Raw genomic sequence first — 23,432 nt, 5'->3', positions numbered from 1 at the left:
CCCGCCCGGCTAATGTTCTCTCTCTCTCTCTCTCTCTCTCTCTCTCTGTCAGAAATGAATAAACATTAAAAAAAAATTTAATGGTAAAAAGAAAATACCATTTCATCACCTAAAAGAGAGGGAAAACATTCATCTTACATCAAGTATCCAAAGTATAGCTTTAGTTACTTGTAGTTGGAGGTGTGTGCTCAAATATGCCAAGACCAGGCCCACAAACAGCACTCCCACACCATTCCTCCCTCCCTTCGGCTTGCGCCCATAGAGCTCTCTGGTTTCTTTAGGGTTAGGGTTACAGTCTATCAGAAGATTCCTTATATTCGCTGGGTCATGGCCCCTTTGAGATCCTGGTCAAAACTGTAGATCATCTCTCTGAAAAGAATGTACATATACAGAGGCTTGAATGTAATTTGGGAGAGGGGCAGTTAGGGTTCTCCTGAAGCCCAGGGCAATGGGAATGGTCCTGAGTTGCAGCGAGGGCCCTTCTGTGGGTCTAGCTTGTGAAAGAGATTGCCAGGAGCTGGACATGTGACTTGCGTGATCAGCCAGTTTCCCGCTGATTCCACTGGGTTATGAGATAATCCCTCAACCATGAGGACTCCAGAAGACACAGTTTCTACTTACCGAACATTCTCTGCACGCCAGGCTCAGTGCTCGATGCTTCCTAGAGCCTGAACAACCCCAAGTTATGTGTTTTCATCTTTCATAGACATGGAGCTGAGGGGACTCCACACACTCAGCCCTCTGACGCTCATCACAAACTCCCCAAACCGAATCACATTTGGCCCCACTGGATGGGGAAGGCTGTGGGCTTTCACTAAGACTGCAGTTGGTCTGCATGTCGATAAATCCTGTCTTGTCCCCAATTCACCACACACACCAGAGTCTAGAGAACACAGATTTAATGAGACAGCGGCTATGGCATCAGTACAACCAGGTGTCCCTTGCTGCTTTTCTGTGAAGCGCTGGCCGTGCAAACTGGCTCTTTGGTGGGTTCTGGCTACAGTGCTTGGATTCCAAGACCCACACGTGATTTTGTTTAAAGACTCGGTCATCCAGAAGGGGAAGATGGCGATATTGGGGGAGGAGGGAATGGGGGTTGTTAAAAAGAAAAGGGGGCCAACTCCTCGTCCAGCAGATGCCAACTTATTAACGCTTTCTATGGACGTGGTGATTGTAACTACAATGATGTGACGTCCATTACACGGTAAAGCCGGGAATGGCCAGTATCCTTCTGACAGAAATGGAAAGCAGTGGTGGAAAATGTGTGGATCTGGGGGTGCAGGAAAAGGGCATCTGGACCTTAAGCCCCTCTTCAGCCCTAGAGAGGAAGGGGAAGCAGGGCAGGGACCTGTTGACCCAACCTCACCAAAGTTTGCTTCTCACTGTTACCCCAAGGCAGATCAGAACACTCAGCGAGAGGACTGCCTAAAGCCACCAACGGAGGCTTTTCTGATGGCGCAGAAGAGCCAGGAGGAGGGGACACGGTCTTTAGCCACCCTCTGATCCTCCAGCAGGCTAAGACGACTTTTCTGCTGGCTGAAGCATCTCCTCTTGGGTTTCCTAGCCAAAGGTGATGGATACCCAAGTGGCTATGTTCCCTGCCCACCCCACCCCCACCACATATGTATGTTAACCATGTGCATCAACAGCTGACCACAGTCTGGGCAAGAGGGCACAAAAGGCTGGAGAGCCACATCCTGAAATGTCCCCTTCCCACAGGACTCCCCCCTCAATGGCAAGGTCTCTAAAGCACAAAACGTCCCTGCAAATACCGAGGTTGACTGTGGCTCCACCAGTGAAGAACCTGTGGCTTCTCACCCTAAGGGTCCCATTTGTCAGCTGGTGTACAGGACCTTCCACATCCTGCGCTCCAGGCTTCCCGCATGGGCTCTAAGATTCCTGCCCAAAGCTCCCTTGAGCAAATACTCCCAGCACCTCCAGGCCCCAAGCAAAAGACCACTGGCTGGTGGTCTCTGGGCCGTCCAGAGCCCTCCGCAGGCACTGTGGCAGCAGCATGGAGCTCCTCAGGCAGAGAGTTCCCAGGAGAGCCACACAGGCCTACTGCTGCCAACCCCGTTGCCTAACCTAGAATTCCCCCAAGGGCATAGTCCCTGCTCCAAACTGGGAAGCAGGACAGCCTCTTCCAATTGGACCCCCAGCCACCCAGCCTGGAGCACCAGGGTAGGCTGGGCTGAGCAGCGGCAGGGGGAGTAGGAGGAAGAGACGACGGCCCCCTTCCCTCCACGTTGTACAGAACAGGTAACCCCTGGGCTGATCCCGTCAGAGGAGAACCTAGAGACAGAACCTCAAGAGGCAGGGGCAGAGCCCTCAGGAGACAGTTGTGGACGACCCCAGCCAGAGACAACTAGAAGTCTCCAAACAGACAAGGAGCTGGGGGATGGGAGCCTCCAGGTAGATCCAAATCATCCATTGCAAATTTTCCTCAGGCCAAGTCTGGGTGGATGTAGCCAGCATCCCCAGGGTTTGTTGGCCACTCCCCCAAAGTCCTCTCTGGGTTTTCAGGGTGGCCAAAGCCCAGCAGCCTCGGCCCCAAGGCTCTTTGCCACCGGGGAGGTGAGACGCCCTTTGCCCACTCCCCTGCTTATGGAGCCCTGAAGCCCTCACAGCAGCACACCCAGCAAAGAGCCAGGCTGCACCACATCCCAGCAAGTGCCTGGGAGACAGATGACGGGCCTCATGGTGCTGCTTACACCCCTCCGGCCCAACACAAGGGAGACGTCCAGGGGCTGCACCCTTGGGGTCTCCAGAACACAAAAAAACACCTTGACTTTGGCAATGACCAGCAGGTTGGATGCCAGAAAGGCTTGGGGTGGGGGGGGGGGGGGGTGCCTGCTGCTCTAGGCATCCACATCTGGACCAGGCTCCTGGAAGAGTGACTGCTTCCGCAAGGTGAGCCGGGCACACTTGGGGCACGTGGTAGAGTTGTCATAGTAGCAGTCCCTGGGGGCAGGGGGGGGACAGGGGGTCAGCCCTAGGAAAGGTCTGGGCTCCCTGCATGTGAAATTCTACCGCTGAGCCTTCACAGGCTTCCTAAGTCAGGCTCTAACATCCCCCTTCTCCCAAAGGGCAGAAGCCAGGTCGGCACCCAGATGTGTCTACCGGGCCTGCGACCCGGCTCTCAGCGCAGGCCTTCCCACAGGGTCCGCACCTGCCCGCTGGCTACCATCCGCTGGGCGCTCTCACCGTTTGGCTTCCCTACCTGTGCTTACCACCACTGTGCCGAGCCTCCGCCCAGGGCACTGGGGGGGCACAGGGTCCTGGGGACTATTAAGATTTGGTGGTGACACAGCAATGCTTGACATCTGTCACACAGCACACACACTGCTAGCTCAAGGGAATCCACGCCTGCAGCATTTGTTTTTGCTACGGTGACGGCAATCCCAGTTCCACGGTGTCACTGGATGCTAGGACAAACAGCAAGTGCCAGGCAAAAACCCGTGGCACAGAAATGGGGGACAGAAATGGGGGGTGGCCATCTGAGTCCAGTGTGAGAAGTCACGCAGGGCCCAGCAGGCATCACCTAGTATTCGTAACTGCGCTTATTAGAGAATTAAATTCTTTTTCTTCCAACATATGTGTGTTCTTTTTCCAAACAACCCATTAAGTCTTTTTGTCACAAATGCTTAAGTTGTTTGAATCTAAGTACTTAATAAAAATGTTGGTATTTCTTTCGGCCTAGGGATGTTTGAAAAAAAAAAACACCGGGACGCTGAGGGTGCCAGGAACCAGGAAGTCTAGGAACCTCTGGCCTCTGCGACATCTCAGGTCTGGTGGAAAATGGGAGCAGGTCAGACACCGTGTGCACACCTGGGGTCTGGGCTGCAGCACCCTCCCCAGCCCCACAGGTGCTTGTTCCCAGGGGAACTTTGAATTTAGTTCACATCAGGGTCTAACCCCGTATCTAGGATCAAAGCCAAGGGCTTTGAAAATCAGGCAGCAAAGACCTGACCCTAAATGCCCCCCACTGTGGCAGGAGCCCCCTCACCTGGCCTAAGGGTGGGTCGGAGCCACACTAACCTGTGGAAGACAGCAGAGCACTCGGTGCACACGGACGTGTGGCTGTCGAAGGGGAACAGCACATCACCCTCTCTGCAGAGCTCGCATACGAAGCCCTTGGCCTGACACCGCTGGGGGGCAACAGTGGAGAGTGGGGGGCAGGTCAGCGCATGCTCCGAAGGGCACACTGGGCCGAGCTGTTTTCCCATCCTCCCTGCCCTTGAGACTGGGAGCAGAGGGCGACGCCCCCCGGTCCGGGCTAGGGGGCCCACCTCACAGTCCAGCTTGATGTGCTTGGCAAAGAGTGTGTGGGTCTCCGTGAGCGAGCAGCTGAGGCGGCCCGTGTGCGCATCCAGCAGGTCCTGGACAGAGTACATCTCATCGTTCTCCACAAAATGCTGCCGGTCCTGGAGCTGTGGGTCCCAGCAACCGTGACCCCCATACCAGGTGAGGGCCCCTTCCACTGCCCACCCCGACACTCCCAACATCTGGGCCCTAGGGGTGCTCATGGAAGCAACAGGCTGCACAGGGTGTCTGGGCCCCAGAGAGCACCCCCTGCGCCATCCACCCCGGTCACCTCGCTGCTTCCAACACAGCGGGCGCACCCCACCTCTGCCCAGCATGCCACACCTCCTCCCGGCCCTGGCCCTGTTTCCCACCAACATTCTGCACCTCCTTTCCCTGCCGTATCTTGTCCACAGACCTCAACCCCCGCCCCGACATTCTGCTTATTTTTCTTCCCCACCCGAAGGGTGCTCCCTGAAGTGAGAGCAAGGACCCCTACCTGTTTTGTTCCCTGCTCCCTAGGATCTAGAACAGTGAATACCCCCGAATATTTGTTGAACAAATAAGTGAGCCTGAAAAAGTGTCTTCGTGGTCAGTCTTGCCTGGGCAGGCCTGTGCCCGGTCCACGCCTGTGCCCGGTCCACTGCGTGGAGATTCAGGTCAATACCTGCTTCTCCCAGTGTGTCTCGCACGGACGTAATCAGAGAACGCTTTTGTGGGCAGACTGCCTGTTTGCTTACTGAAGACCTCACGTTCCTTGGGAGTCTGGGAGACCCTGTGCCAAATGCACAGCACACATAAGCTATCGACTCGTCTGAAAAAGTCTCGGGCGCAGCGTGTCCTCATTGCCCTGGCTCTCTGTTTCCCATGTGCCCTCCTCCCCCCCGACCCCGGACCCCCAGCTCCCGCTCCAGTGGCCTGACCTGCAGGAGCAGACGTGCCTCCATGGCCTCCTTGCAAGTGATGAAGTACGGCTTCATGAGCAGGATGTCCTGGCGCAGCTTCTGAGGACGAGAGGGGCAGGTGGGCATTCCCGGCCAGGGCGGAGCTGCACCCTGGCACATCTGGGTGGCTGAGGGGGCTGGCACTCCAGGTCAAGAGGGGACAGGACGCATCCCCTAGGTCACATCCCCCGGGATGGTCCCAGATCTGAGAGCTGCAGCCGAGCTCAAGTTCAGATCACAGCGTCCAGGCCAACTGCACTCTGAGATGCATTTATCCTCAGACACATTGTACAAAAAAGAGAATGCAATACATCTCAATAATGTAGTACGTTAATTATGTTGCAATAATCTTTTGGATACATTGGATCAAATAAAATATATTGTTAAAATTAATTTCACCTGCGTTTTACTTTTAAGGCGGCTACTAGAAAATTTCAAATTGCCTCTGGGCCTACTGTCATTGTGACCGGACACTGCTCTAGTGTCTTTAACCCTAAAGATAGCCAAGGGGCCTCACTAGCCCTCAGCAGGCGGCATCTCTCCTCCCAGGACACACGGGGCGGGGGGGGACAACGTCCACCCTGCCCCCTCCAGCCTCACCCTGATCTCCACCAGCTCCTCCACGTAGTTGAAGAGCAGAGGGTTGATCTCGCGGAGCCTGAGGACTGGACGAGACACCATCAGTGCCAGGTAGCGCATGCTGCAGCGGGACACCTGGGGGACACGATGGAGTGGCACCTCCAGCATTACACATACTACCCCCCCACGCCCCCCCCAGGACCAAGATCCGCTCCCCCCACCCCCCAGGCCTGAGCACTGGCTCTCCGTCCTTGGGGCTACAGTTCCTCCCCACTCAGCCTGTATACGAGCCCCACCCCTCCCCCCCTGCCCCTGCCCCTGCCTTGCGCGGCTCAAAGTCCCAGTTGTGCACAACTCGTGCAGGGATGATAGCCAGGTCATTCCAGTGGCAATGGCTGCAGTAGTACTGGCCGGTATAGTCACACTGCCGGGCCTCGCTGGGCACGCCCCCTGTGGAAGGAAGGGGCCACATACAGGGAAACAGCCACCCTCCAGACCTGACGCAACCTCTTCTGAGCCCCAAGACCTGAAGCAAATCAGGCACCCGGCTACCCTCAGCTTTGTCATCGGTAAAATGGGACAACAACCCCCACCACGGGACTGCTGAGAGGACCCCATAAATTAACATCAGCAACTCTCCGGAAGAAGGCCTAACATATGGCGCACGGGCGACTATCGTGCCGTTTTTTCCCGTCCAGGCGGGCTTTCTGTGACGCTGGGGCCGCCGGGGAGGCTGGAGCAGGGCAGCCTTGTGAGTACTCCCACGTGACCTAGGCGGGAGCCCGGTCTGCTGAGCGGGAAGAGAAAAGGCACCAGTAGCAGCCCCTTCTCCCTCCTCCAGGAGAGAGAGCAGGACACCATCCACGGGAGCCAAGCCGTCCTTAGCGTCTGACTGATCCAAGTTTCTCACAGCTGTTGGCCGGGGTACCCTGCCCGGAGCAGCCTCCCTCACCCTGCGCCCTGCCCTCTCCGGGGGCACTCACGCAGAGAGATGGGCGCCCGGCACTCCGCGCAGCGGTAATCCTGGCTGTCCAGCCCTGTCTCGGGGCAGATGTTCAGCTCGTATTCCGCTTGGTGGCTGACTTTGGAGCGCACGCAGGGCTTGGAGATGAGGTTCAAGCACTTGCTATGACAGCGGTAATAACAGCCTGGGGTGGGGAGGACCAGCAACGTGCCTCTCAGACGGGGGAGGGAGGGGGTCCTGCAGCCCGGACTGGCCTTCAGCTCTACTCTGATTCCCACATCGACCTGAGAGCTTCTCCAGGCCCCACTGCAGGCCCCAGAACTTGAAAGACCTTGTCAGGCCCCCTCCCAAGCCTTGCCCCGTGGGTGCGTGCGGGCCTTCGTCCTCAACTCCAGACCACCGGCCATTCCCCCCGGATGCCTGAAGGGCATCAGACCCGCTCAGTCTAAATGGAATTCTCATTCTTCCTTGACAAACCCACCTCCCACACATGGTTTTCCCGCCTCGCGTTTCAATGACTCCAACCTTCCACCTACTGAGACTAAAATTTGTAAATCATCTCAACTCCACTCTATGCCCATTTCCAGCCCTTCAGGCAGTGCTGCACCTGGGTTCTCCTCCTCCAAAACAGCCCCGCCCCGATCAGAGTGCCATCATCCTCCCTGTCCATCTCTGCACTTCCTCCTTCAGCTGGTGCTCAGCTCAGCAGCCAGAGTGATCTCGTTAAAACCTAAGCACGTCCAGCACCGACCTACGGCCCCCGGTGCACTTAGAGAAAGTACCTGGTCGCCTCTGAGCCCACCTCTACCAACCTCCTCTCAGAGGCAATGGCCCAGCCACGCTTTTCTCTGCTCCACACTGAAGACACTGGACACACACCAGCCAGGGTATCCAGCCAAGTCCCCCCCACCAGGGGCGTTCTTCCCCACATACACTCCTGACTTGCTCCCTGACTTCCAAGTGTTGCTTGAATGTCAGTCACACCCATCGCACTCCCTGACCTACGCTATTCTCTTTCCTCACGTTTCTTCAACTGTCTAACGCACCATATGCTCGTTCAGAACAGCACCGTCCATAGACATTTGCAGCCATAATGGAAACGTTTTCTTTGCACTGACCGACATGGTAGCCCCCAGCCTCGTGTGGCCATTAAGCACTTGTAACGTAGACAGCACTAGTAAGGAACTAAATCGTTACTTGTTTGAATCAGTTTGAGTTCCCGTGTGGCTCATGGCTACTATACTAGAAAGCCGAACGTGGATGTGAGCCTGATAAAGGCAGGAGTTTGAGTCTCTTGTCCCTTGTTTTGTGCCCAGTATTCCTCAGGGCTCAGCAAATACTGAGCACACTGCAGAGAACTCACCGGAACACAGCCCAGATATGGCAGCAGGGCTGAAGGTCTCTGCCCTGCCCTGGGGACCAGGACTACCCACCCAGAAGGAGCAGGTCTGGGGCTCAGCCCACCTGTACAGGTGTACCAGGTCTGAATGAGCCCCCAGATAATGGTGTTGCACTTGTCACAGGTTTGCTTCACACTCTTGCTCTTCTCCTTGTAGAAACGGTGCTCGAGGAGGACTCGGATGTTGGGCTCGTCCTCGTTGGGGTCCTAGAGAGAGGCCCAGGGAGGGGCCACAGGTGAGCCTGCTGTAACTCCTTTCCCTTCCCGTGAGCCCCTGGGGCTAGTTCTTCCAGGTACCGTTTACAGCACATATTGTGAGCTCCCCCAACGTCACACCCCCTTTTCCCTTTAGCGAAAGAAATCGCCAGTGATGAGTCAGGCCTGAACCACCCAGAGTACAGACTGATTTTCCCAACATCTCCTGCACCTAGGTGCTGTCCTGGGACCACGTTAGGGCCAAGGGTGTGTGAGCAGGAGTGACACGGCCTTCTCCCCCCTCCCACGTTTTTTCTGCTAAGTACAGACTCAAAGTGCCATGAGGCCATCTTGGATTCTCACAAGGACTGGAAGGCCTGGGATCCCCAACACCATCAGCTGCCGTATGGGCTCTAGGCCACCTATAGGGTTTCTACATAAGTAAAATTATACATCTGACTCCTTTAAACCACTGGATTTGGGGGCATCTTTGTTACCATACCCTTACCTATATCCTAGTGAATATTCTAGTTTCTAAGTTCCCAGGGATTCATGAGCCAGTCAGGGACCCAATGGCAGCCAAGCTCAAGAGTGCACACACTCAAGGACTTCAAGGACAGCTATGGGTTTTGGCCTCCAGAATCCATTACCCTTACCAGTGTCCCCTTTGCAAAATCCTCAGGAACCACCCCCCCACACACACCCACCAACTCTAGGTAACGAGGTTCGAGGCAGGCCTTACCTCACTTACTTGCTCCAGTAGGTGGCATGTGACCAGGACTGGCCAATCAAGATCAGACTAATAGAGAAAGAGCCTCCACAAGGGGCGAGGGCCCACCCTTTCCGCCCCTCAGCATCTGGAAGGGGAGATTCCTACATTCCCCCCTCAGCCTCCATGGTAGGTAGGTCAGCACACACCTTCAGCTCCTGGAGTTTCAGCCGGAGGTGGATGAGCCGAACTACGGCATCCTTCTGCTTCTCCGAGTGCTCGGGCAGCTCCAGAATCACCTGCTTGCACTCCTCGATGGCCTGCCGCAGCTGCTGGATGTCAGAGGCCAGGAAGAGACCCTGCCCAGTGGGGGGGGGGGGGGGGCAGGCATCAGGTTGCATCAAATGCCCACCGTGCACGGTCTCCATGTGAAGGTGAAGCCCAGAGCAGACCTCCCTGCTCCTCACTCGCCTAGATGGAGAAACTGGAGCCTGGCAAGAGGGGCCCAAGGACTTGCTCAAGGCCCAGGAAAGTGAACAGCACCCCATGCAACCAGACCCCCAGCTGGACCTGTCTACTCACAGGCCCCTGAAAACCTGATTCAGGATGTTTTTCAAAACACAACTTCCTTCTTTCAGAAATTGAACTGCAGGGCGCCTGGGTGGCACAGTCAGTTAAGCGTCTGACCGGCTCAAGTCATGATCTCACGGTTCATGAGTTCGAGCCCCGCATTGGGCTCTGTGCTGACAGCTTGGAGCCTGGAGCCTGCTTCGGATTCTGTGTCTCCCTCTCTCTCTGCCCCTCCCCTGCTTGCTTATTCTCTGCCCCTCCCCCCCAAATAAATAAGTAAACGCTATAAAAAAAGAATTTTAAAAATAAAAAATAATCAAATAGAGAAATCGAATCACTTTTCTCACTATGCTATTTTGCTTACTTCTACAGAGTTTCCTCTTGGATGAAAGCTGGGGAAATGACAATTGGCCTGTCATGAAGGAGAGGAAGTGGCCTCTAGCTTAATCACCAAGCCCAGAGACACACCCCCAGCCCCAGCACCTCACAAGGACCCAGGGCAAAGGCCCAGCAAAGCCCCTAGTCTCAGGACACTGCTGTCACCGCAGAAGGAGACCAGGCTGCAGACTGGGCTGGGGAGCTGAGGCAGATCCCACACCAGGAAAGACAACTGCCCTCAGGAACCGCCCTACGCCAGGAGACCAGGCAAAGAGAAGGTGACACCCCTACTCTTGGATCTCAGTGTGTGGCCCATAGGAGTGGCTCAAAATTTTTGTCATGAAATACATATCCGTACCAGTAAAACTTAAAGACCATATTCGAAATAAAACATCAGTGAGAACTGGGGGCTCCTGGGTGAATCTTTTTTGAGTTAAGTTACATTTGAAAAAAAATTTTTTTTCTTAATGTTTATTTATTTATTTTTTGAGACAGAGACAGAGCATGAGCAGGGAAGGGGCAGAGAGAGAGGGAGACACAGAATCGGAAGCAGGCTCCAGGCTCTGAGCCATCAGCACAGAGCCCGATGCGGGGCTCGAACTCACAGACCGTGAGATCATGACCTGTGCCGAAGTCGGACGCTCAAAGGGACGCTCAACCGAGTGAGCCACCCAGGCGCCCCTGACTTAAGTTACATTTGAATGTTACTATGTTTCTCTCAAATAAGAGCTGAAGATACTGGGGCGCCTGGGTGGCTCAATCAGTTGAGTGGCTGAGGAACCAACCAGCTCTTGATTTCAGCTCAGGTCATGATCTCACAATTCATGGGATCGAGCCTGCGTCAGGGTCTGTACTGACAGCGTGGAGCCTGCTTGGGATTCTCTCTCTCTGCGCTTCCCTGGCTCCTGCATGCACTCACTCTCTCTCTCTCAAAATATATAAACATTTTTCTTAAGTTAAGGATACACAGGGGGCCTGGGTGGCTCAGTCAATTAAGCATCCGACTTCGGCTCAGGTCGTGATCTCACAGCTCGTAAGTTTGAGCCCCGCGTCAGGCTCTGTGCTGACAGCTCGGACGGAGCCTGGAGCCTGCTTTACATTCTGTGCTTCCCTCTCTCTCTCTCTGTCCCTACCCCCTCCCCTTGCGCTCTGCCTCTCTCAAAATAAATAAACATTAAAAAACAATTTTTTTAAGTTGAGGACACTTTGCATAAAACTAAAAGATTTTCAAACTTGATTTTTTTTAGTTTATTTACTCATTTTGAGAGAGAGAGAGTATGAAAGTGGGAGAGGGCAGAGAGAGAGAAAGAATTCCAAGCAGGGTCCACACTGTCAGCACAGAGCCCGATGCAGGGCTCAAACTCCTGAACCATGAGATCATGACCCAAGCAAAAATCAAGAGTTGGACACTTAAGCCAGCTGAGCCACACAGACACTCTGATTTTCAAACTTTTTAACAAGAAATCATTAGAGCCCTTTAATTAAAACAAAACAAAACAAAAAGTTTCCACGGAACAAAATATCAAACAGAGGAGAATGGCCCTGCAGAGCTGAGTGGAGATGGGCAGGAGGACCCCTCCCCTCCCTCACCCTGCTGCACAGCTGCAGGATTCCCTAGGACCCCACATGGAACCACATCTGCCTCACAGGAACCCGGAGCACGAGGAGGGGGAAGGCCAAACACAGGAAGAGCAGCTCCAGGCCCCAAACCCCAGGTCAGTCCATCTGTGGTTCCAAAGCAGGTTTTCAGGGTGAGACTCAGCTGTCATGTGGTCTCAGATCCAAGGCCCAGGAGCCCCAGCTCAGGTGGACTGGGCGGGGAGACAAGGAAATGGCCAGCTCCCCCTGCCTCAGGGGCTCGCCCAGGCCCAAACCTTACCACAGGGCGGGAGAAGTGGTCCTCAGAAAGGCCGAGATCCATCACTCGCTCAGTGCAGTGGAATTCTGGCTCTCCAGGGGGCAACTCAGGCAGGGCCTCTGGAGTGGGTGCAGGGGTGGAGCACAGCAGAGAGAGAAGGAAAAATCAACCTGTGATTCCACCAGGAGTAAGCTGGGGTGGGAAAGACCCTTGAGATGACGGAAGCCCGCAGGAGGTCCTGAGAGGAACCAGGCCCTGCCCTGCAGCTGCCCTGTTTGCATTTGCAAAGGCACCCATATCCTTTACAACTAAGAGAGAGCCTTTCCAGAAAATGAGGTGGGGAGACTCTGGGTGGCTCAGTCGGTTGAGGTTGAGCATCAGACTCTTGATTTCAGCTCAGGTCATGATCCCATGTCAGGCTCTGCACTAAGTGTGGAGCCTGCCTGGGATTCTCCCTCTCCCTCTGCCCCTCTCCCCTGCATGCACTCTCTCTCTCTCTCTCTCTCTCTCTCAAATAAAAAATAAACAGAAAAATAAAAAGAGGTGGAAAGACACACATAGTGCCAAGAAGAGGTGTACAAAACAGTATCAGAAAAACACCCCAATTTCTAAGGCATACTTTGCGTATGTGTATATGGCTTGAAGGCTGCTAGGCGGTTGAACAACAGAATTCCTAATGGTAGGAGACCTCTGTGTCGCACACGCGCGCCCACACACACCCTGGATACCCCGAGGTGACTCAGTCTGCCGTTCGTAGAGCTCGCACCCTCCTGACCTCCCAAGCTGCTGGCTGGGCCTCTGTTCAGCGCGTTCCAACGTCTCCCTGATGAGACCTCAGCTCTGAGCTTACGCTCCAAGCGTTCCTTTAACGAGCATCTGCTATGTGCTGGGCCCTGGGGCACAGCAGTGGCAAGACAGTCATAAATCCCTGCCCTCGGGAGTGTGTGTGTGTGAATATGTATTCTGGGGAGAGCACAAGTGGGCGAGGGGCAGACAGAGGGGGACAGAGGATCCACAATGGGCTCTGCTGACAGCAGCGAGGCTGATACGGGCCTCGAACTCACAGAGATCGTGACCTGAGCTGAAGTCGGACACTCAACCGACTGAGCCACAGAGGTGCCCCAGGACTGTGTGTTCTCATGGAGGGGCAGAGATAAGTAAACTAAAGAATGGGTGGGAAGTGGTTTGTGCCGTGGACAAAAGGGAAGTGGCCAGCACGAGCCCAGCTCCACGGGAAAGCCAGCGTGCTCCACAAGAGGAACTAGGAAGGGGGGGGCACAATGTGAGGGGTCGGGTTGCCCACGCAGGCCTCCCCCCAGCACCCGCCTTCAGAAGCGAAGTCTGGGGCCTCCTCGCTGGCCCTCTGCTCATGCTGCCTTGGCACCAGCTGCTTGTTGAAGGGGTTGAGATGGGCCTGCCGGAACCGGGCCAGCTTCTCATCATATTCCATAGCATCCCACCTGCAGAGGAAGAGGGGGGCAGAGATGACCGCCCGGCTCCCACACTCGCTGCATTGCCGTCCCCTTCCCGAGTTCCTGGGGTCTCAGAGGGGATGCCTGGCCTCCTCCCCCTCCCCAGGAGGGGCCAGGTGGGGCCCCCCCAACACCACAGGTGCCGTCTGCTGCCCGTCCCCAAGCCAGCTCAGCCCCTTCACCCAGGCCCCACCGGCAGCACCCCCTCAGTAACAGCAACCCACTCAGATCCCGCAGGTGGCACAAGCAGAGCTAGGACAGGGGGACGACCTACCCGAGGGCACCCCGCCGGTCGGAACCTAGGCCCCTCGCCTCCCGTCGGCCCCAGACGCCTCGTTCATCCCCAGTCCAGCTGGAAGAAAGGCCCGGCTGCCCCCGTGAGACACCACCTCCCAGGACCCGGTTCCTTACTTCCGGCCCCAACCAGCTGTGCTCCCTTTCTGTCAGAGCAACCCAAAACCACAGCCCCTGAGCGGAGCCACCGGTGAAGACTGCCAGAGGTCACAGTGCTGTACCCTCTGGAGCCCAGAGCCCAGGCCTGCTCGGCCACCCGCAGCGTGGCCTTGGGCAGGACCCACCTTCCCAGGGCCCTCGGAGCTCCAGCTCTCTGCTGGCCGCGTAGAGGAGACCCCGGCATCGCTCGTTAATCATCATGTCAGCAAGGGTGGCACCTCAGTGGCCTGGATTCCCACCGAGGCTCCCTGTGGCCTGAGTCAGGACATGGCCCCACACCCTGGGCTCCCAGGAAGGGGGAGGAAGTTCTTAGTTCACCACCTGGTGCTGCTTCCCCTCCCGAGGGCTCGGTCCAGAACACACAGGGCCGATGGCCTCTGACAGGGAGAAAGGGGCTTTGGTGAGGGCAGGGGTTTCCTTCCTAGGTGGGGCCACATTCCTTAGCCTCTCCCTGCCTCCAGGGTGACAGCAAGTCAGAGGCTTTGTAAAACAGCTTTGTAGAAAGTGACAGGTATTAGTTGCTTTCTTCGTGCCATTTAGTCTGAAGTAACTTGCAATTATCAAGGATAATCCTGTGACCCCTATCTGCACCCCCTGCAAAAGAGAGAGAACTGAGCCCAGACGGATGGCCTTGGTAAGTCACCCCCCACCCCTGCCCAGTGCTGGCGGCTGTCCTGCATCTGGGTCAGAAACGCCCACAGTGTGAGACCTGTCCTGCCTGTTTGGCCTCTGGAGGGAGGATGTGGGTCAGGAGTTCTGGTCTGGCAGAAACCGGCACCCACTGACTGGCTGCCCCTGGGTCAAAACACGGGAAATTACAGGTGCCATGGGCTTTAGCCTCCTCTCCCTTGTTACCTGAAAGCTTTGGGCGGCTCACACTGGGTGGTTGGGCCCCAATGCCCGGTGCCTCTCCAAATGGCAGGGGCCACAGTGTCCTATGAAGCAGGATTCTGGGGTGCAGGAAGGGCCATACTCCTTCACCTCTTCTCCCCAGGCGGTGACAAAGATTCTTTACTTGACCAGACTTTAGTCAGGCTCCCAAAATCTATCACAGGCCCACCTGTGCCCTTCCTGTAAAATCCAATTTTAACAAAACCCTGCTGTTTGAGTTTAGCAAGAGTCCCCCCACTCTGATGCCCGGTCAGCCTCACATCTGGTATCACCCCCAGGTGACATCTGATCACCCGGCCTGCCCTCAGCAAAGATCCTGTCGGGTGGGTTTAGCCAGAATCCTCCCCTCACCCCTGACGTCTCCCCTGCATTAAGTTTCCACGCAATGATTTTAAGCTGCTCCTTGGCTATAAACTCCCACTTGCCCATGCCGTATTCGGCGTCGAACTGGGTTCAAGACCAACGGCTCTTTTCCCCTACTGCAAGAGCCCTCAATAAAATCTGTGTTTACTATTTTTAACAACTATCCAGGTCTGTGTTTTCTTTGACTGTGGGGGAGCTAGATTTTTGGCTTAGCATCCCTACAGCTAGATGTGCTCATGTGACTATGTTAAGACCGACAGAATTTAAACAGAAAGATCTCATGAGAATTGTTCTTAAAAGGAGGCACTGCCCCTCTTCAGCTCTAACTCTGGTCACCTGGGATGCAGAGGTAATGGGTGGAGCTAGAGTAGCCACCTTGGGTTGTGATGTAGAAACCCTGAGCTGCTTCACCCCCAGGCTTCACTCAAATAAGACAGACATAAACTTCTGTTTGGGAGAGGGATTTCTGTCTCTTACATCCAAAACAGACCCTGTCTGGCCGCCCTGGGAGCCTTGTGGTAATAAAACGAATTGGTGCTATTCGAATCCCAGCTCTGCCAGCTCCCAGCTGACATGCATGGTCTCCGGCAAATGCCTCAACCTTTCTTTGCTTTTGATTTCTCATGTTTCAAATGGGGATAATAATAGTACCCGCTGTATAGGATTATCACAAAGATTAAATACAGAGGTCTGAGTATCCTGGCCAGCACGCAGCATGCATCCAATAAATATCAGCTACAACTTACCATTACCATTGTTCCTAATGTTATTAAGAATCATACGGCCCTGATTTACATTCTGGGTCTCCCAGTGATGAGCTATACGATCTCATTTTCTTGCCCACAAATAAGGGAGAATACCTACCTACTGGGGTGGGTAGAAGGACCAAGTATGTAGTTAAATAAGGCAGGAGAGCCCACAGCCCAGAGGTGCTCCTAACCGAACTGTCACTGTCATCACATGATGCCCAGCCCAACCCCCAGGAAATCTCCCAGCATTTTAAAATATGGCCCGAGCAGCTCACAGGGGGAACACCTGTGCTCTTCTGAGCAGCTCTCCTCTGGGCTGGAAGCTCCCTTGGAAAAGCATCTTTCATTTGCCTGCTTACGGGTAGTGCCGGCTCCAGGCTTGGCACAGAGGCCACGGATGGATGGATGGATGGATGGATGGATGGATGGATGGATGGATGGATGGATGGATGGAGGGTCCCCTGACCCCTCAGCCTCAGTCTCTCTCCTGCCAGGTTGGAGAATCATGCCTCGCTCAGGGCTGCCAAGCACAGACAGGTGATGTCCCAACATACCGGGCCACCGCAGCACACAGCGGCTGACTCGGACCCACACACCGCGCCCGCGGGGTTCACCCCTCAGAGAGCCCTGCCCCCACACTCAGGCTTGGCCTCCCACGGAACAGGCAGGAGGGAGGAGACTGAGCGAAAGGAAGGAAAGCGAAAGGAAGCCACTAAGCCCACTATCCACCTCTGCCCTCCTCCGAGACGACCCTTCTCTGGCAGAAGTGAGGGGAGGACAACGCGAGTTAGCAATCAAGGGGACTTCAGGATACAGCTCGGGGTTCGTGACTCCGCCAGCCTCGGTGTCCTGCCTGGGGCACAGCCACCAAAAAGGGTCTAGCGTCACCCCCGCCACAGCTGGAGGGGGGTTGTCTGCCACTGACGCCGGCGGAGTGGCCGCTGGCCGCCTCGGGAACAGGCACCTTCCCCAACTTGGCTCACAACAACAGGCCACACTTTGGGGACCCCCGCGAACCCGCGGCGGGCGCGCATCCATTTCATAGGCGAGGAAACTGAGGCCCGGCGCGGCCCAGCATTCGCGGACAGTGGCACAGTCCTGGGAGGTGGCGCGGGCCCCACGTCGAGGCCGGAAGCGGTGACACCGTCACCTGAGGGGCGGGGAGGGGGCGGCATTCCCCCTCTCGGGTGATAAACGCGTCCGAGCCGCGGAGCACCGCAGCGCGGGTCGCCAACGCCCTCTGCGCCCGGGGGAGGCCCGGAGGGTGCGCGCCCCGACCCGTCGGGTCTGGATCCCGCCCCGGGTGGGGGCGGGGGTCCGGGGCCCGTCGCTCGTCCCCCGCGCCCTCGGGCAGGGGGCGCCGCGGCCGGCCGAGAGAGCCCCCGAGGGCCGAGCGCCCCTGCTCCCCGCACCCCCGGCACCCCCGCCCCTCCGCCGGCCCGCCCCGACTCCCCCCTCCGCCGCTCACCTGACCGCCGCCGCCCTCGCCACATTGGAACCCGCCCGCCGCCCTCGCCACAGTGCAGCCGCCGCCGCCCGCTGCTGCCGCCTGCGGCCCGGAGGCTCATGACAGGCGGCCGAGCCCGCAGCCTCCACGTCCGCCTCCGGGAAATGGGTGAGGCCTCGCCCGCCCTGTTCCAGACGGCGCGGCGCCGTGCTGCATTTTCTGTGTTCCCTGTAATCACAGAAGTCATGGTTTATCTTTTTAAATGTTTATTCATTTCGGGAGAGAGACAGAGACAGAGACAGAGACAGACAGAGACAGAGACAGAGCAGGAGCTGGGCAGGGGCAGAGAGAGAGGGAGACGGAGACAGAGCACCAGCAGGGGAGAGGCAGAGAGAGAGAGAGAGAGAGAGAGAGAGAGAGAGGGAGACACAGAATCGGAATCAGGTTCCAGGTTCTGAGCTGTCAGCACAGAGCCCGACGCGGGGCTCGAACTCACCAACCGTGAGATCAAGACCTGAGCCAAAGTCGGACGCTCAACCAACTGCACCACCCAGGCGCCCCTCATATACGTTTTTTAAATGTTTATTTATTTTTGAGGGGGGGAGGGGGAGGGGGAAGGAGGAGGGAGAGAGGGAGACGCAGAATCGAAGCAGCTCCAGGCTCCGAGCCCCACGCGGGGCTGGAAGCCACAAACTGTGAGATGGTGACCTGAGCCCAAGTCAGACGCTTAACCGACTGAGCCACCAGGGCTCCCCAGAAAAGTCATGGTTTAAACCGAAACCACAACACTTAAGGAAAAAATGGTGGTATTTAATTTCTTTAAAAAAAACAACGACAACAAAGCCCAGTGGTTGAGGGGAAAAGGGAAGTGGGAATCGTGTGTGCACAGCCGCTGCTGCAGGGCACCTGCGCGACCCTGGGCGGTGTTCAACGCTGCTGAGGGAGGGGGAAGGGAAGCGCTGCGTTCCGTTCCGTCTTACAGAAGAGGAAACTGAGGCACAGTGAGGCCAGGGGAAGAATCGGTGGAGGACGGGTTAAGGGACGTTGGTGAAGCCTGGATCTGAAGTAGCTGCTATTATTACTGCTTTCTAGGTTTGCCGTGCCCTTGCTTCATTTCTCTCTAGAATCCTCACCACTGTCTGATGTGCTCGGTCTCATATACTTAGTAGTAGTATTTAATGTGTGGTTGTTTTTTTTTGTTTTGTTTTGTTTTTTGAGAGAGAGAGAGAGAGAATGAGCAGGAGAGGGGCAGAAAGAGAAGGGAGCAGAGAATCCAAAGCAGGCTCTGCACTGACAATGGAGAGCCCAATGCGGGGCTTGAACTCACAAACAGTGAGATCATGACCTGAGCCAAAACTGAGACTCAGACACCCAACCAACTGAGCCACCCAGGCACCCCTGCCTCATACCTTTTTGCTTACTGTCTGTCTCTACCATCACCCCTCCCCCCACCAGAAACCAAGGGTTATGGACAAGCATTCTGTTTACTTTCTTCAGGGCTGCTTGCCCAGAACAGTGGCTGGACACAGAAGGTGCTTCCTTACATGGACTGAGGAAGGAATAAGTCCGCGAGTGAGGTCAGCCTTGAGTGAGAGAGGCTTCCACAAAGGTGTGTTAGCACCAGCTGTTGAACTGAATCAGTGTCTGGTAAACCAGGCCTTGGCTGAGGTACTGCGACACAGTAGAGAAAAGACAGACAAGGTCCTAGCACTCAAGGAGCCAGACAGACAATATGCAAAGACACAAATTAATAAGAGATATGATAAGCACCAAAAAGGAAATAAACAGGGTGACCAGACGGTGGAAAAGGCCAGGGGAGGAGGACAGTAGGCTCCGGGTAAGACCCAAAGGGTAGGACGGTGAGAACCACGGAAGGACTGGGGAAAAGCACAGTGCAAAACACTCGAGGAACCGAAAGATCCAGTGTGCCCGTGGAAAAGAAAGCAGGTCAGTGTGGCCAGAGATTGGTAAAATGGGAAGCCTGGTGAAAGGTGAACTGAGAAGCAAAGCTGTAGCATTTGTACCCACATCGGCTTTGATTTGTGCCAAGACAGGAGCCACTGGAGGGTTCTTTTTTCTTAACAGCTTTATTCAAGTATAAATCGAGGTCTTATAGATAAACACCCAGAAGTGGGATTGCTGGGTCATGTGGTAACTGTACTTGTAACTGCTGGCGTAAGCTCCACACGGCTCTCCATCGTGGTTGCACCGTTTTGCACTCCCATGAACAGTGTGCAGAAGTTCCAGTGTCTCCACATCCTTACCAACACTTGTCGTCTTTTATTTTTCCGATAATAGCCATCCTAACAGGTACGAAATGATATCTCACTGTGGTTTTGATTTGCATTTCCCCGATGATTAGTAACACTGAGCATTTTTTTAAGTGTATTTATTTATTTATTTATTTATTTATTCATTAGTAATCTCTACACCCAACGTGGGGCTCAAACTCATGACCTTGAAATCAAGAGCCACAGGGTCCTCCAACTGAGCCAGCCAAACGCCCCAACATTGAGTATCTTTTTCTATACATCTTGGCCATTTGTATATCTCCTTTGGAGAAATGTCTGTTCATGTCCTGTGTCTATCTTGTAATCAGGTTGTTTTTTTACTATTGAATCGTTGGAATTCCTTATACATTTTGGAAACAAACCACTTATCGGATATATAGTTTGCAAATATTTTCTCCAATCCCACAGGCTGACTTTCTACTTCGTTATTTCCTTTGTTGTGCAGAAGCTTTTTGGTTTGATGAAAACCTGTCTCTTTTTACTTTCATTGCCTGTGCTTTGGGAGTTACATCCATGAAATCACTGTCAAGGCCAATGTCATGAAGCTTCTCCCCTATGTTTTCCTCTAGGAGTTCTATAGTTTCAGGTCTTATATTAAGTGTTTAATTCATTTTGTGTTGAGTTTTTTGTGTATGGTGTAAGATAAGTGTCTAATTTTTAAAAGATTTTTAATGTTTATTTTTGAGAGAGAGACAGAGACAGAGTGAGAGGGGATGGGCAGAGAAAGAGGGAGACACGGACTCTGAAGCAGGCTCCAGGCTCCGAGCTGTCAGCACAGAGCCCCATGCAGGGCTCGAACGTACAAGCCTTCGAGCTGTGAGATCATGACCCAAGCCAAAGTTGGACGCTTAACCAACTGAGCCACCCAGCTGCCCCAATAAGTGTCCAATTTTAATATTTGGCATATGGATATCCAGTTTCCAAATGCCGTTTGTTGAAGGATAAAAATCACAGGATCATCTCAATAGATGTAGATAAAGTATTTTCTAAGACTCAATACCCCATCATATTAAAACTCTCAAAAGTTAGGAACAGATGCAAGTTAGCTCAACATAATAAAGGCCATATAAGAAAATCCACTATTGCCTCACCCCTAACCCCCTGCAGCCAGAGACTTAGCCAGGAGCACAGCCAGAGGCCAGGCCAGGGCTCCAGGGAGGGTCTGGACATTCCCCCGCTCCCCTCTCTGGGGTATGCTGGCGAGTTTCCAGCGTCACTGCAACCACGGGTGACTCTCGCATTTTCTCTCTTTATTAATTTTTGTTCCATAATTTTCCTGTGACATTCAGCCATCCTGGAAAACTGAAGGTTATTACACATATGACGGGTGCTGGAAAGTGGAGGGATCCTGGAGAGAGACTCTAAGACTCTAAGACTGTCACAAATGGTTTCTGCTGGCAACGAATCCAGTCCTCCAGCAAACACCCTCAGAGAAGGAGACAGGAACCACATGGAAGCATTCCATATTGGCTCCGGGACCAGGAAGTCCCACTCCACATCCGACCACTCATGTTTGGCCTCCGCGGAGCAGGAGCAGCTTTGCTGGGCTGGCGTCTTCAAATTCAGAGCCTTGAATGTTGCTACCAGAGTCCTGCTGTGTGATGCCCTCCTACGCACACCTTAGGGCCCCTGGTGATGAGCTTCCTGGCTGGTGGGCTCAGAGATGAAGACCGGGTATGAATTATGACCCTGCCAGGAGCGGTAAATGACACCATCTCAGTCGAGCACTTGTCACAGACCAAGCATGGTAAACCTGTAAAAATGGCTTTTGTGAATTAGCATTAAGGTTGCTCTGAGTTTGTTCAAGCTGCTATAACAGAGCACCACAGGCTGGGTGACTTATAAACAATTTATCGCTCACAGCTCTGGAGGCTGGAAGTCTGAGGTCAGAGCACGGGAACGGCTGGGTGCCGGTGAGGGTTTGCCGGTGAGCGGTGCTGGTTTGCAGACCGCTGCTGTCTCCTGGTGCCCTCACAAGGTGGAAAGGATGACAGAAGTCTCTGGGATCTCTTTAAAAGGGCACTAATCCCATTCGTGCTGGCTCTACCCTTAGGACCCAAACACCCCACTTCCTAGTACCATTACATAAGGGTTAGGACCTCAACATACGAATTGGGGGGGGGGAGCACAAGCATTCATTCCATAGCACGTGCAATGTTGAGAAACCCTGCTTTTGAAACTCACAGGCTGAGGAACAGTGTTTGCGATCATAATAGTGGCAACGGGTGTCCAGCTCCCGCCTGGGGTATGAAAGTCACACTGGCCACTGACTCAGGGGAGCCCCAGTGTGAGCTGCTCCCCAACACCCCATATCTACTTTAACGCTGTCCTTCCCCAGGAAATGGGATTCTGGTCAGGTTCCAAGTCCTGGTCAGAGGCCCATGTCTTCACACTGGGCCACAATGACTCGCCTTCAGTTCGTTCAGTGTTGTCTGAGTGTGCCATCCCTCCAAATGCCACGGAAGCCTGGCTCATCCTTTACGTGGGAGAACTCCCACCCCGCCCCACGCCCCACTTGCGGTGGCCGCGACGGCTGCGTCTGGTAGTCTCTAGAGGCTGGATCTCAGCAGCCTCCAGTGCATTCACTCATGTTTGTTAATACCTAAGCAGGTGGTTTTCAAAGACTTGTGCTCGCACAATGAATCTAAAGTCCAAGCAGGCACCTGATCTTTGCGGCTGGGAAAAGTGCTCTTAAGAGGGGAGATGGCCTGGCTATAAGGAGCGGGGCAGCAGCCGAGGTCACCTCCATTTGGTGCACTCACCTTCCTCTCCTCAGGTTGCTGCTGTCCCCAGGGGTGGTGGGAACGGTGACGACTCAGCCCCCAGCCCCCTCCGTTCAAACTGTGGCCCTGCCACTGGCAGCTAGACACCCTGGGACAGTTTTGCTTGTCTCCTGCCTCAGTTTCTTCGTCTGCTTCACAGGGTCACGCGAGGAGCACACGAGAAGGTGAAGAGCTCAAGGTTGCCTGACCCTGCCTGGCCCAATTGCAGGGCTGCTGAAGAGTCCTAGGCTAGGATTACTGGATTTAGCAACTCAGGCATAATTGCTCAGTATAATCATGCCCTCAAGTGGAAGGTTATTTGTTGTTTGTCTGAAATTCCAATTTAACTAACTGGGTGTCCTGTATCTGTCCTGGCCGCCCTCTCCAAGTGTGAACTAATCTCCTGGCCCGAGTACCTCCTGCAGGGGACCAGGCAGAGGGTTAGGGAGGGTTGAGGCTTCTCCCCCATGAGGGCTGGCAGTGTGCCCAGGTCCGGACACCCCCGGTCCTTCACCTAGGCTGAAATGGACAGGCGGACCTAAGGGTGAGGCAGCCAATGAAGTGGCCGTCCCAAATGCCAGCCAATAGGGTCATTCCCACTGAAGGCTGCTGGGCCAATCAGAGCTCTCGTAGGAGGGTCTGCAAGACTGGGCAGCCACTGAGCTGGCCTCTCCTGCGCCCTCATGCCGGTGTCCCTCTGGAGACAAATTCCCTTTACTAACAATAACAGATACACTTAAGAGCTTACATTTGTGGCCTTTATTATGGGCCACATGCTGTTCTAGCCACTCCCCACGCGTGTTCCTGCTTTCTGTTGTTGTGTAATAATCCCCTCGGAAACTCAATGGCATAAAGCATCAGCCATTTCATTATGCTTCGGGAATTTGTGACTCAGGAACTCACGTAGAGCACAGGGCTGGCTGGTCTCTGCCCCATGTCTGCAGTGTAGGAAAACAGCAGAGACCTAAATTACTCCTCATAAGAAACTAAAGCTAGAGGTTCATGGGGGAGAGTGAGTTGAAGGAGAGGGGAGAGGGATGGAAAAAAGGAAGCACGAAGCCCCTCCCACAGAAGAAGTCTGTGGAGAAGCAGACATGTGCTAGGGG

General features: G+C 54.6%; 1 protein-coding gene and 1 long non-coding RNA gene across 8 annotated transcripts; one reads left to right on the top strand and one right to left on the bottom strand.

The window, feature by feature from the left end:
* Positions 1 to 882: 882 nt before the first annotated feature.
* DEF8 (differentially expressed in FDCP 8 homolog) lies at positions 883 to 17,349 on the bottom strand. Of its 7 annotated transcripts, XM_042918730.1 has the most exons (14): positions 16,186 to 17,006; positions 14,679 to 14,894; positions 13,645 to 13,722; positions 13,225 to 13,358; positions 11,920 to 12,017; positions 9,302 to 9,451; positions 8,254 to 8,395; positions 6,809 to 6,973; positions 6,148 to 6,275; positions 5,847 to 5,960; positions 5,226 to 5,306; positions 4,290 to 4,430; positions 4,039 to 4,148; positions 883 to 2,961 (listed from the first exon to the last, which is right to left on the bottom strand). In XM_042918730.1, exons 4-14 carry the CDS (start codon positions 13,346 to 13,348, stop codon positions 2,859 to 2,861), a joined length of 1,356 nt encoding a protein of 451 aa, XP_042774664.1. In that variant the 5' UTR covers positions 13,349 to 13,358; positions 13,645 to 13,722; positions 14,679 to 14,894; positions 16,186 to 17,006; the 3' UTR covers positions 883 to 2,858. The 7 variants fall into 7 exon arrangements, with proteins under 7 accessions (XP_042774664.1, XP_042774665.1, XP_042774666.1 ...); XM_042918731.1 differs by lacking the exons at positions 13,645 to 13,722; positions 14,679 to 14,894 and adding an exon at positions 17,295 to 17,330 and having other exon boundaries at positions 16,186 to 16,346; XM_042918732.1 differs by lacking the exon at positions 13,645 to 13,722.
* A 14-nt stretch (positions 17,350 to 17,363) lies between these two features.
* On the top strand, positions 17,364 to 23,201 carry LOC122208088. Its single transcript, XR_006197103.1, has 3 exons — positions 17,364 to 17,441; positions 18,806 to 18,882; positions 22,487 to 23,201. It is a non-coding gene; the product is annotated as an uncharacterized LOC122208088 (long non-coding RNA).
* The last annotated feature ends 231 nt before the right edge of the window (positions 23,202 to 23,432 follow it).

Source organism: Panthera leo, chromosome E2 (genome assembly GCF_018350215.1).
Source record: "Panthera leo isolate Ple1 chromosome E2, P.leo_Ple1_pat1.1, whole genome shotgun sequence".
Lineage (NCBI taxonomy): Eukaryota > Metazoa > Chordata > Mammalia > Carnivora > Felidae > Panthera > Panthera leo.
The sequence above is the reverse complement of the archived record's forward strand: the minus strand, read 5'-3'. Positions and strand labels throughout refer to the sequence as shown.